This window comes from Equus przewalskii, chromosome 4, assembly GCF_037783145.1.
Source record: "Equus przewalskii isolate Varuska chromosome 4, EquPr2, whole genome shotgun sequence".
NCBI lineage: Eukaryota > Metazoa > Chordata > Mammalia > Perissodactyla > Equidae > Equus > Equus przewalskii.
The window spans coordinates 69,871,672-69,886,210 of record NC_091834.1 but is presented as its reverse complement, the minus strand read 5'-3'; the positions used below and the strand labels follow the sequence as shown (position 1 = coordinate 69,886,210).

Genomic DNA, 14,539 nt, shown 5'->3' with positions numbered 1-14,539 from the left:
TGTGGAAGGTAGTGAGATTATTTATTGGGATGGAGGTGGAAGGACTCAGGAGACCCAGGAAATGTGGACCCTGGGTGTCTGTGCTGGTGACCTGGAGAGGCTCAGAGCCAGTGCTGGGAGGCTATGATTGTGACACTGTGGTTCAGAGGAGGAAGAAAAGAAGGGAAAACCTGCCTCTCATGTTATGTGGGACAATCCCTGTGGAGGATGACTATGGAGAAGCGTAAACTTGTGGAGAAGCAAAAACAGCTCCCGACCAACGGCATACTTAGAAGCACACACAGATGCTAGTGAGAGGAAAGACTTCTGTCACTGCCCCAGGAGGATGAGGCTTAGCTTGATGTTTAGTGACTCACCATTGAAGAAAACAGAGACTATCATGTGTAACTGACAGGGCACATCAGGAAGGAGCCACTCTTCAAGGAGAAAAACAGCAAGCGTCCCTAAGAGCCTTCCAAGGTTTGAACTACCCTCTATTTCAATCACAGAGAAACCTAGAAATCATAGGGAAATCACAGGGAAACCAGGAAAGCATTTCTAGTGACTCCTAAATTCTAAGTCAGAAACTATGGACTTTGGGGATAGATGGAGCATATCTGTGTCGTTCAGTTGAAGGATGAGATATCAAAGGAAAAGAAGATGTGCGATGCAAATGGTAGATGCCATAGATGGTGTCAAAGAATAGGATAGGATGTCTTGGATTGTGTTAAGAGGAAAGTGTGATTTCCTACAAGGACCATGGTACATCTCACAAAAATAGGCAGATTACGTCTAACCGGAGGGGGAAGAAAAGGGACAATGTGAAACTGTGTAATTAAGGGCATAGTGAGGGTACAAAGAATCACGGTAAAAGAGGTTCCAGTAGCCACAATCCCCTGGGAATAACAGGTAAAAGGGTTAACACTTTTGATCTCTCCTTTAAAAAAGAAATGCACATATACAACCTACTACTTACAACAGAGAAATGATTTTTTTTAGGGAGTTTGGAATTTGGATACCCCAGTTTTGTCATATTTCCCCAGAAGTTACCATAGCCAAATGACAGGGAGTGGGTAAAAAATTACCTAGGAACTATAAACATAAAGAAATGAATTGCGTCTCCCAAATATGGAGAAATTAAACTCATGCATTAGATACAGTTTTGGTGTGTTAGTTTCCTATTCCTACTGTAACGTTTACTACAAACTTAATGGCTTAAAACAACACACACTTTGTATCTTACAGTTCTGTGGGGCAGAAGTTCAAAACACTTCTCACTGGGCTAAAATCAAGGTGTCAGCAGAGCTGCATTTCTTTGTGGAGTGTCTAGGGGAAAATCCATTTTCTTGCCTTTTACAGCTAAAGACCACCTGCCTTCCTCGGCTTGTGGCTCCCTTCTTCCATCTTTAAAGCCAGCAGGGTAGCATCTTCAAATCTCTCTCTGAGTCTAACTTTTCTAAAGACCCATCTTTCAGCAATTGTCTTTGGCACATACTCTCTGTTCTGAGAAACAAAAGTGTCGTTGAGGCAGGCCAAGAATTAGGCGCTTTGTCCTTAGCTGACTACATATCCAGTTGATATGTAAAGTCCTTATCTCTACTTTTTCTTGTCCCATTTGGGATTTATAATTTTAATCAAGAAAGTGTCATTTGTAACTTCTATCTGGCCAAGATTGTGCTACTCTGAGCTTAATTCTGATCAGCAAAGAAAAACTGGTTAGTGATATAGAAGTGAGGAGAATCTGGGAAAGTCAGTTCATTTTCTGGGGTTCATATTAGCTGGAGAAAGGAGTACAGGGTACAGTTGGCCACACTTTAAGAAAATAAATTTCAAAACATTTTGATGAAAAAGACCTTAGATGTTACAATACCCACCAGGAAAGACAGAAAGTTCCAAAAGTTGTCTTTGCACTAGAATCCTGTAGTAGGGTTCTCCTAGGGCATTTGACCAAACCTGAAGGACATAGCTAAGATTTGGAATCTAAGTAGATTGATATTCAGTGTCCAATTCTAAGTCATCTGGGGTCCAGACAGAGTTATTTAAGATCTAAAAATTGAACAACTCACTTTTTCCTTTCTCCCCACAGTTCTCTTCTTCCTATTTCCTGAAGACCAAGAAAGGGTGTTTTAGGATAGGAATTTCTTAAGAAAGTAGCCAAATATAGTTTTATATGTTTTTGCTGGATACTCCTCAGTCCCCATTAGCACTTTTGTGTATTTCATACGAGGCTCCAAAAAAAATAAAGAAAGCGAGACAGGGAGGACGGTGAACTAGAAGACTTTTAAAAGCATATTCTGGGAATTAATGCCTCCCCTCCCCCTCCATTTTAGGCCTTAATATAAAGGGAAGACATTTGATGGTTTACCTACTCATTTGACAACTTTAACAAGAAAATCTTACTACAGTTGATGGGTGCCTAGTAGGTTTTATTTCTTGGAACTATAGTGAAAGTATAGTTTAGTATTGACTTTTCTTGAATTGCAAATGATTAGATTCCTTTCACACTTGAAAATGCCGTTTGTATAAAACTTTTCTGCATGCCAGAGCTTACAAAGTAGTACATGGGCCTCATCAAGACTAATAGAGTCGCGTAAATAAGGGATTCTCTTTTCTCTAGAAGTGGAATGAGAATGCAGGGCCATTGGAAAAAGTGTAAAGACTTCAGATTTTTTTAGGTAGGTTTCATGTTGGTTATCCAATATAAAAAAAATATTTTTAAAAATTGTCTGAGACTTCAAGAAAGCATTTGGTTAAAAATCCTTAACGTTCCACCGCCTCCAGCCTGGCTTCCTTCATTCCCTCCCTCGTCTCTGCCCTCAGCTGTGTTCCCCTCAGGCTCCCTTTCTCTAAGTGGAAAAACTCAAGAGAGAAGGCCTTTCTTGGTGTCCTCCGCTATCAGGGAGCTTGGAGAGCACTGGCTCAAAGTTTAATAGTTTCACATTTGTTCAGGCTCCATTCTTGGCTCTCATTAAAAGTTTGTCCACATAATTTTTTTAAGTATATAATAGTTAAAACCACGTTAAAGTGTAGTTCTTAAAGAAGTACTTGAAAAGGAGCTTCTTTGGAAAATAATTTCTACATCTTTTCCCAGAAGGGACAAGATAAAATTAAGTGTTTTAGGTAATACATCACTGAATATAGAATTTAAGATGAAAAATATATGTCACCAAAATCATAGTTGTGACCCTAAGTGTTATCTGTGGTGTTTGAAAATAAATGTCAACGTCCATATTTTGGGCGACTCAACATCGAGTTTAAACTTTTTTCTCTTACTTTGTTTCTAAACTTTTCAATACTGGTTAGCATGAGCAAGCACAGTACTGGGGAAAAGGTGAAATTTGGATCTTTTCCTTTCTTACACATCCCTCATCCACATTTGCAAAGATTTTCAGGGGGTGGGGAGCAGGGCCAGGGTGTGTGTCTTGTTTCCGGTGCCATAAGCAGCTGCCGCAGTTTGTGTCAAAATATGGTAGTAGCTGAGTTCTCCTGGTGGCTCAGGGCGAGCACCAGCAGATGGAGTCATTGTAAACTGGACTGTGATGATGTGCGTCCTACTCACTTCCCATTTAAGCTGTGTTAAAATTTGCAGACAGAAGTGTCAGCCTCCATTTCAGTTGCCTCTCATATCCGGTAGAACTCATGGTGTAGTTCATTTATTCATTCAACAAATGTTTATTGTGGGCAGAGACCACTCCAGATATTATGTTAGAAATATTGTAGCAAATTAAACAGATATAGTCCTTGTCCATGGTCTGTTTATAGTGTAGCCTGAAAGCAGACGTTGAACAAGTAACTAGAGTTATGACAGCAGTTGTGCAGGGGCAAGTGTACGCGGTGCCACGTAGCAGGGAGACCTGAGTGAGTCTTGGGGTTCATCCCACTCGCTTAACCTTAATTAGTGATCCATGTGCTGACACAACTCCCAAAGTTGTACTTCTAGGCCAGATCTCTCCTCCAAGCTCCAAAACTGAGTAGCCATCTGTCCTCTCAAAATCTTTACATGACGTCTCACGGGCTCCTTACACTCAGCATGTCTAAAATGGAAATCTCAACTTTGTCCCCCTCCAAGCCTGCTCTTCCCTGTCTTGGCATACGGCAGCACCATCCACCTAGAAACCTGAGAGCTGTTCTTGAAACCCTCTTCTCCCTTTTGCCCTTCATCTCCACCTATCACCAAGACTCCTCTTGGGCCTCCATAGCATCTCTCCCATCTGGCCACTTCTCCCCACTCCACCTGCCACATCTCCAGTCCAAACTACCACCTGGTCTGAACAGCCTCCATTGTTTCCATACGTGTTTCCCATCTCTCCTTTCTCCTGTCCACCTATGTAGCCAAGGTTCTCTTTCAAAAACTCATCCCAGCTGATGTCACTCCTGGCTCCTTGACTCACATCCGCATTGTTTTGTTGTTTTGAGAGTACGCTCCAGGACTGATATTCCAGGCCTCGTGATCTGGCCTTGCCTGCCTGCCCGGTTCCATCTCTGTATTACTTCACTCTGTTTGGAACCCACTTTCTCCTCCTCCTTTCTGAACCTAGTTGATCCCCATTCACCCTTCAGGGCTCAGTTTAAGTCTCATTCTCTCAAGAAATCTCCTGTCTTCCCTCCCCACCCCATTATCACTATTACAGTATGCTTATATTTCTTTGGCTTTTTGCTTCTTGGGTCACCTAACACAACTGTAACTAAAGAATTGGGTATTTAGTTGTTTAATGTCAGTTTCTCTCCCTTCCCACAGAAGGAAAGCCTTTGAGGGCAGGGGCTTTATTTTGATCACAGTTATATGTCCAACTTCCATAGCAGTATCTAATGCGTAGTCGGTGCTGGACAGACGTTTCATGAATGAGTGCTATGGACTGGGTCATGTGCTAGGGCTCAGGATGGAGCAGCAATCGCTATTGAATAAATGATGCTATAAAAAGAAAAGGAAATCTTATTGGAAAAGCAACTTTTGAGCTACAGATGATCACGAATATGACAACAGAATAGTATGGGGTGTGGGAGTCCCAGATCAGGAGCAGAGCACAATTGACAAAAGTAAGAAGTAAATCTAAGGCCAGACCTCCTTGTGTTGGTGGCCCAGTGGCAGGCATGAAAAGAAACGTGAGACTAAATCTCTCCTAAGAGAAGTCAAAAAGACAATGAGGGAAAGCAGACAAACGCTGATAAAGGTGCTTTCCCAGTCGTGGATGCTTTGCATTCCTTATCATTTTGCTTTGGGAAGGATACCCCGTGGTGGAGGTAGCCAGGATGGGATTAAATCCAGCGAGTAATATCCGTAAGCCACACACGGAGATCCTCCTTGGCTCTCCACTGCTGTTTTCCTCTGTGATCCTGACGTTGTCTGCATGAGAATGTAGCCCCTGAATTGTCTGCAGTCCTTTGTGCTCTGAGTGTTGTCTGTCCTCCAGTGTCTGAAAGGCTTGTTTGCAGGTTTTGTTGCTGTCTGTGATACTGGCAGTTCAGTGCCTGGTGGCTTTGATCACAAAGGCCCAGCCCAGCTTTGATTTCAGGTTTTCTGCCATTCTGGTGCTTCTGTGCAGCCAGCAGCTCTTCTACATGCAAAGCTGTGCCACAACCTGACCCCGCCCACCTAGTGTACAATCTCCCCATCCTGGGGCTGCCACAGAGCAGCTGCTTGGGCATCCCGCTGATGTCCAGCCCACGCTGAGGCCTAGTTTGTGGAGAGTGCTGGCAACCCTGTGTCCTACCACAGGACGCACAGACTCGCTCCCTTGTGGACAGAAGCTAACTTCAAGGATCCTAGTCTAAAGCTTTGTTGATAGAGGAGGCAAAAGGTGAGTTTGTGACTTGCCTCAAGATTAACCTCAAGGAGGAAATCTACCAGCATTTCTTAGCTGCCTCTCCCCCTTCCTAGCCCCACATCCATTGGGAATTACTAATGGAAACTGGCTTTATCCACACAAGTGTGTACAGGCAAAACAAAAAGTAAATGAGAGCCTCTCCTTTATACACTCAACAAGACGCACAATGCCATGAGCTTTGCCTGAGATATGGAACATAAGTGTATTGACCCTTTCAAGGGCAGAACCTGCATAACAGATTCTACTGTTAAGTGTATGGAAAGTTAGTGTTCGTTTAACTATGGGTTTTCTTTTTTCTTTGGGCCTGCTTGATGAATTCAGGTGTTTTCTTTTAAAGGTAAAAATTAGCATTTTAACCAGTCAGCTTGTTTGGCATTTACCCCGATTCTCTCATTTGCATTGGCTGACATTGCCCTAGTAATGGAGAAAAAGTAAATGGGATAGTCATGTATTTCTTCTTATACACACCACACTCGAATTGTTTCCCTTACTTACTTTTTTGCAGTAGATATTTTCTTCACAGTTGGTTGCAAATTGAATTTTTAGAAATCAGATCCCACTGATTCCAGGAACATATCAGATAAGCTTTATCTTCCTTCCTAATTAAACATCGCCAGGCAGGGACTCCTGTCATTTAAGCTTTCAGTTTCTTTTTCTTGGTTCTTTTTGTCAAGTAATTGGTTTATAAATAAGTATTTAAGTTCCCTGGTCAGTCTTATGTTTAAGCCTGAGATGGATTATTTCACGAGTGTGGATTTTAATACTTTGTGTTCGTTTTCTTAAAGTGAAAAATGCCTGTTCCTTACATGGGTTGTTTTGATGGTAAACCCAAAGCCAGACCTCCTTGTGTTGGTAGCCCAGTGGCAGGCATTAAACGAAATATGAAACTCCAAACCACACTCATAAAGAAGTCAAGAAAACAATGAGATAAATCAAACACTGATAAAGGCACTTTCCCTGTTGTGAATACTTTGCATTCCTTACAGCTTTTATCAGGATACAGAATCAGATATTCTGTTACCTATGGATATACCTTATTACACTGGCTAGAAATCCAGTACAGTGTTGAATTGAGTAGATGAAATTGGCCATCCTTGCCTTATTTTTGATCCTAAGGAGAAAGCATTCAATCTTTCACTATTATGATAGCTAAAAGTAGGCCTTTCATTAATGTCTCTTATCAATTTGAGGAAATTGCCATCTATTCTTACCTTTCTGACAGTTTTATCATGAATGAATACTGAATTTTGCATGTTTTTTCTAGATCTTCTGCTAATATGGTGAATTACGTTGATTGATTAACTTTCAAATGTTAAACCAACCTTGTATTCCCAGGACAAATTTATTTAATCATAGTGTTTTATATTTATATATAGATATATATATAATATCTATATGTAAAATATATTTATTTTGCTAAAATTTTATAAGGCTTTTTGCATCTATGTTGATGAGAGATATCAATCTGTAGTTTTCTTGTAACATCTTGGCTAATTTTGGCATCAATAATGCTGGCCCCATAAAACAAGTCAGTTGGGTTCCCTGTCCTGTTTTCTGGGAGGATTTGTGTAGATTTGATATGACTTCTCCCATAAATGCATCATAGAATTCATAGAAGCCATCTGGGCCTGAAATTTTCCTTGTAGGTTCTTAACAAATTTGATTTCTTTAATAGGTATAGAGTTCTTTAGGCTGTCCTTTTTTTTTTAACGAGTCAAGTGGAATTATAATTTATGCAAACTATTTATAAGACACATGGGTTTTTATAAACCAAGAATAATCTATCTGAATTGTTTACAGATGACATCTTTTAGAAAACCGAGCACAACAGGGAAAGAAGTTGGGCATTTGCAAGGGGGCACACCCATAAATGATATGATCATTATGGACCTATAATAAATAATAATTTTGTGCTTGAGACATCCTGTTGAAAAATAAACACTCAAGACAACAAGCATACCTTCTATTTTGTTTTCAAAAGATTGAAATATATACTGAATAAGTCAATTTTTAGGTTACTTATCACCTTACTATTTCAAATACTTATTTAATGGCAAGTTCGGGATCCATGTAAGACTCCCAGTTAATGGAGGATTGATACATATACAGTCACAATTCATTACTGATGGATTCACTTACTTGTGAAAATTTACTTGTAACCTCAAAATCAATATTTGTGACACTTTCATGTTCATTTCTGGACATGCACAGAGTGGCAAAAAATTTGAGTTGCAAGATGCACACATTCCTAGCTGAGGTCGAACAAGGCGGTGCTCTGCCTTCATTTCCACTCTCATATGGAGGTGACCAGAGGCTGGAGGCAGCAGGGGGCAGTGCCGTGCAAGAAGCTCCAGCTCTGGGACCTGTTGACAGAGTTTGAATCCCATCTCTGGGCCCTGTTTGTGGGGTAGCCTCAGGCGAGTCACTTAACACTTCTGATCCTCGTTTTCTCTTTTGTAAAATAAACAAAAGAGAATCTGCTTGAGTGAGTTGTTTAAAGGATTTCAGATTATAATCTATGTAAGATTGTACAGGTATATATATATTTCCTCTAAGAGAAATGATTCAATTTTTGCTGTTTCATTGTTCCCAGTGACTTTTTAGAACTTAACTACCATGAATAACAAGAATCGACTGTATTTATTTTTCCTTCCTGATGACAGTATACAAATACGATTTTCAGATATTAAATAAACCTTGCTTTTAGGGTGAAGCTCATCTGGTCCTGAAATAATACATACTTTATATATTGGTGGAATTTATTTGCTAAAGTTTTGAAAAAAGGTTTTTGTATCTATAGTTAGTAAAGGGATTTTTTAAAGGTGTGTAATCTCACAAGTTTAGGAGAATGATAGAGAAGATGACAACATTTAAGAGATGTCAACAATTTTTATAAAGATGAGTGGCAACTGCCCGCAGACAAGAGAAGGCTGACCCATGGACAGGTGTGTGGAGCTGGGGTGGAGCCAAGAGACAAACTAGTTTACACTGCAGAACCACAGACAACTCAGGGCGGTTTCAGAAAGGATCAGGAATTGAAAATACCAGATATCTCTAAAGATTAAGAGTGCTAGAAGTAGGGAAATTGGTTAAAAAAATCTTTAGAAGGAACAGTTAGCACCCTGCCTCAATCCCCACCTCTATTTTAGCAAGAAAATGGAAAATTTACTCTCGAGAGAAAGTGAATGAGACATGCCTGGATTGAGAAGAATCAGACACTGCTAAATTTGGGGATGAGGTTTCACACTATAAACAGGGCCTCACAACTAAACCTCTTCCTTTCTTGATTTCAAATTACAAAAAGATAATGGGTTCATGCTCCCCAGAGAGGAGATTGCAGATTCCTCTCTAGAGAAACTGAGCAGCCCACGAGAAGACATTTCAGATTCTGAAATTTGGGGGTCCCCTGATGAAAACATCTGGTTGCCTCCCCTCCCTTCGGCGAAGCTTCACCAGTCCACAGCTTGCCCAGACACACAGTGTTTTTTTTCCTCTTAGCATTTTAGTACCTCACTTGTAAGGATGAATGGACAGCAAAAGATCACCAGGTTCTGGAGAAAAATCTCTAATGCGAAAGGCAGAGGCCAAAATGAAGAAACAAAAAAAGAACTTGAAAGAAAAAGATAATTCAGGATGAAGAAAAAGTCAAAAAATATCTCTGTTTGCCCCAGAAAGATAGTGCATTCATGAAACAAGAATGGGAAACTATAAAAAGAGATCATCTAGAGAAATAAAGAGGAATGGCTGCATAATGAAAATGCAAAACATCTTGTTTGAAAATTATTAGGAATTACGTGATGGTGCAGCAGAGCGTTAAACCAAGCATGGGGCTTTCCTGAGCACAGAGACCTGTGTGACCACATGGGTTGCACAGCCATGATACTGGCCTTAGAAGTAAGAAAGAACTCGTGTAGATTAAATATAGGATTGCATAAATATGAAAATTGAATAGAAGGGTTGGAAAATAAAGTAAGGAAATTGCCCAGAAAGTTGGACAAAAAGATGAAAAAATGTTCAAGAAACGTAGAAGATAAACGTTTAAGAGATTCATGACATGAATGTAGTCAAAGTTCCAGACAGAGGACAGAAAAAATAGTGGGAAGGAAATAATCCTAGAAATACTTCAAGGCAAGTCCCCAGAAGTAAAGGACATGGCTTTATAGATGTAAAGAGCCAAGTCAAGGCACTTATACTTATGAAATTTCGAATTAGCAGGAATAATTTCCTGAAAGCTTTCAGAGAGAGAAAAGCAAAAATAAAACAAAACAAATCCTGTCATGGACAAAGGGTTGGATTTCAGAACGGCAGCAAATGCAAAATGTTAATTTAGCCAGAAATTGTAATATAACTGCTTTTGAGAGGCTAGGGAGAAGAAAAAGGGGCAAAAAAACTAAAGTCTCATCTGCTATAGTAGGAAGTCAGTAGATAATCAATCTCAATGAAAAACTAGGGAACAACAAGCGAAGCGTACCATTTAGATATTTAGAGATAAGCAATTAAAAAATAAGCCTATTTCCATAAAAGAGTCAAAGGCCTCTTGAGTGCAGGAATCACAGGTTGGGGAAAGGAGCTACTGTTTTTCAATATCAACCTTGTAGAACTAGTACCTTTTCAACCACATATGTTAATAATTTGACAATTAAAATCAAAGAGTAGATAAGGATTTGCACGAGGTTTGCGTGGGACTACAGATGTTACACTAATGCTTCTTCTCTCTTCAGATTCCAGGTACATTCTCCTGCCTGTCGTGTTACATCACCTCCACATGCACTTGCAAGAACAGAAGGACCTGATCGTGTGCGCGCGTATCCTTAGCAACGTATTCTGTCTCATCAAGAAAAATAGTTCAGTAAGTAAATACAGATCACAGTATGTAGTTCCCATCAAATGTCTTCTGGAAATAAAGTGTTAAAAGTCTTCAAAGAAACCAGCTAAAGAGTAACCCTCTGAGGTTCTCACTTTTATTTCCAGCTGGTTTGGACTTGATGCTTTTCCTCTGAAAGAATTTTTTTAACCTGTGGGATTGCTGTAACCCCAAATAACCTGGGTTTCCTAAACTTATATTTCAAGAAAGAACTGAATACTCAGGGAGAAAAATTAGAAATCTCAAAGCCTCCCACATGTGTCTTTAATCTTGATGAATGCTCTGTGGCAGGAATAAATTTCTACTTGCACAGTGAAGTCTTTTCTGGCCCATTCTGTGAAAGCCTGCATGATGATGCTCAGAACTTGGCCATTGCCCTTGGGCCTGGTCCTGTGGACATTGCGGAAGCAGAGGAAAGTCCCAGGAGCCTGGGGGTATCTTGCACTACAACCATTATTGGGCCCCAACGGTAATCACTAAATGGTTGTGGCTTTGCGAATTTCTGTTGGTGTTCCTGACTCTTGATGCAATGCAATTGCGTTAGAGGATGCAGTGCAAATAGAGAAAAATCACATGCTTGCTTATAAATGGGGGAAGCTCAAGAGTATTCATGGCTCAGGTCATGGCTCAGGTTTCATCTGATGTGAAATCCCCCTATGAAGGATGTCCTATTCCAATTCTGTCAATCGGCACCTGTTAATTAAGCATTATACTCATCTGTAACAACTTTTGCAAAGCAGGGTTGGCCAGTGAGTACAGAGACTCCTGCTTCTCTACCTCCCTGTTATTACTATGCTGCATTTTCCCCATTTTTGTCACTCTTACTTATGATCAGCTTATAAAGAGCTCAGCAGTCAGCTGGCGTGGGACCCTAGTGGGAGTGGTGGAGATCGGGCCCCAGTCCTGTGGGAACAGAGTTGGCACTTGAGAGAAAAAGGCCAGGAGCTCTGTGTCTGTAAGTATAATAATAGAGACCAGCACGGTGAGGGATGATTGAGTTTTACGCACCCCAATGATCCCAGGCCCCAAGGGCAATCTGGGACTGGGGAGAAGAGTGGTGACAGTGGAGGACATTAGTTCTGCTTTAAAACTGTCTCCACACAGATCAGTAAAGCATGGCTATGCCATGCCTAGTTAGAATGGTTTTGCAAACTCTTAATTGCTAAGAGTAAAAAGTAAGTTAGAAAGTCGCTGCAGAAAACTGAAAACTTCAGGTGGTAGTGGAGGTGATATTTTTTTTTTATTTCTATTTCAGTTTGGAAGTTGCAGTCAATTTTTGGACTTATCTGATAAGGAAATCAGAGCAGAAACTCTTCTCTGGGGGAAAAACCTTGGTATTTTTCTTGCAAGAAAGTTTATCATAAAATTCTAGCCAAAAAGCTCTTTCACACTTACTCTTTCTGGAAGGTTTCTTTGCAAAGGCACTCTCCTTGGTAGGGAGCATTTGTAGCTAGCATTTCGTCTGGTGCAGATAGAATAAGAACTCAAATCCACGACATACAGTCATTGCAGAGCAATTCGGGTTGCTCTCTCAAGTCCTGGGGTCTGGGTTAGTATTAATTTTGCTTCAGGAAAGTGGTCCCCACCATGACCACTGATATTAGATCCAGTCTGTAGCTAATGATACTCACCTAGACTGAATGCTATTTGCTAATCTTCACATGTATGATTTTTTAAAATTCGTTTTTATAGGAATAGGCATTAGCACTTAAAATAGAGCTTTGGAAATGACTCCTGCAACACCAGTGATGAGAAGAATAAATGTAAACACAACCTAAAATAGAAAAATATCTCATAGACTTTTAGAACCAAGAGGGACTTTCAGTGAGGAATCAGGCACAGAAAGGCAAACTGACTTGCCATGGTCACATGCTGTGTTAGTGACATAGCTGATGCTCTGAATTAGTCTGGTATGCTTTCTAGGGCATCACCTGACATTTTTTTTTTTTTTTTTTTGCTAAGGAAAATTCACCTTGAGCTAACATCTGTTGCCAGTCTTCCTCTTTTTTTTTTTTTTTTGGCTTGAAAAAGATTAGCCCTGACCTAACATCTGTGCCAATCTTCCTCCACTTTATATATGAGTCACTGCCACAGCATGGCTGATGAGTGCTGTAGATCCAAGCCTGGGATCTGAACCCACGAACCCAGGTCACTGAAGTGGAGCGCATCAAACTTAACCACTATGCCACAGACCAGCCCCTCACCCGACCTTTTTATTTGTATCTCAGGTATCCACTGCACTGCCAAGTTGTGTACTCTTGGGTAAGCTGTTAACTTCTCATGCCTTTGTTTTCTATAAAAGGTCATTTACATAGATGACTTAAATGACGTCCAGGTCTGTCAAGCTCTTGAGTTCTCTAACTTGTTGAATGTATATTTGGAAATGTGCTTTGTCTCCTTTTCCATTAAAGAAGGATTAATATACATACTAAGTCACAATTTCCTGAACACATTATTTTTTTCTCTTAAGGAAAAATCAGTATTGGAGGAAATAGATGTGATAGTGGCCAGCCTGCTGGACATCCTGCTGAGAACCATATTGGAGATCACCAGTCGACCTCAGCCATCTGGCTCCTCAATGCGGCTCCAGTTCCAGGATGTCACTGTAAGATCATAAAGCAATGACACATGAAATAGAGCCTAGTTGCACTTGTTAAAGCTTCTGTCACTTTAAGGGTGACTTGCTGTAAGAATCTAGGAAATCTGGTCTTGGGAGAATGGCCTGTATGCATCTCAAATATAAATTAGGTAACCTTCATTTTGCTAGGAAAGGAGGAGAAGAAGTATCTTTGTTAAAAGACCTTGGATTAGGACATTTTTACTTTCAGAAAGTCTAATTTGATATTAGCTCTTATTTTGCCCCCTTTAAATGAACCCATGATTCTGTATCCCCAGTCATCTTGATAACTTTTCAACCTCTTTTCATCCATTGAATTGCCTGAGGAAGTGAGAAGAGTAAAATGGAGAACAGTCACATGCAGTTGTAAGAAATAACACAGAGATCACTTCTGGAGAGGGGTGGAGCAAAATGGCGGAGTGAGCTGACCCCGGATACTCTCCCCTCCAAAATACAACAAGATTGGAAGAACTGAATTTCAGAGAATAAACATAATGCCAGCTCGTTAGAGACCTACTATACCAAGAAGGCGGAGATCATAACCCTAGCTTTACCCCTTTGGAGGCACTGGAATGGTAGGAGAGAACATCGCTCCCTCCCCTAGAGTCTGCGAGCGCTGCTGCGCAGGTCGGGAAGGAGCGGGGGAGGGGCCGTGCGACCGGGGGATCATCCAGGACTCCTGCCGCTGATTCAGTGGAGACCCACTGACGGGGGGAAGCTTCCATCCGCGGGGACCCTATAAATCAAGGGCCTTGGGAGACCAGAGAACAGAACTGATCTGAACCCAGACCAGCGCGTGTGAGTAAAATCCCCTCCCCCACAGCAAAGCCAGTGGGCGCAGCCATCTTGCCCCGAAGGCGGAGAGCTAACATGCCGCTCTCGACCCCCATCTAGTGGCGACAGGCTGTAACTGCAACTGAATTCTACCACCATGCGGAAAAACCGCTCCTCTACCATCCAGCAATTTATAAAAGCCCCAGACCAGAAGGAAAACAATAAAAACACAGAATTAAGTCCTGAGGACTTGGAATTAGGTAAACTAAGTGATAATGAATTCAGAGCAGCTATAATCAAAAAACTCAATGAGGTAGAGAGAAAGATAGAGAAACAAGCCGAGTTCTGGAGTTACTTCACAAAAGAGATTGAAATCATAAAGAAGAATCAAACAGAATTACTTGAGATGAAAAACACAATGGACCAGATAAAACAGAATACGGATTCCCTGAATGCCCGTGTAGACAACCTGGACGAGCA

General features: G+C 40.9%; 1 protein-coding gene across 7 annotated transcripts in view; it reads left to right on the top strand.

Moving 5' to 3' along the window:
- DOCK4 (dedicator of cytokinesis 4) overlaps positions 1 to 14,539 on the top strand; it is a 435,939-nt gene that overhangs the window by 310,574 nt on the left and 110,826 nt on the right. For all 7 annotated transcript variants that reach the window (XM_070617599.1, XM_070617602.1, XM_070617597.1 and 4 more), the window contains exons 24-25: positions 10,526 to 10,653; positions 13,139 to 13,273. In XM_070617599.1, the coding sequence (XP_070473700.1) occupies positions 10,526 to 10,653; positions 13,139 to 13,273 (263 nt within the window). The remainder of the gene's footprint in view (positions 1 to 10,525; positions 10,654 to 13,138; positions 13,274 to 14,539) is intronic.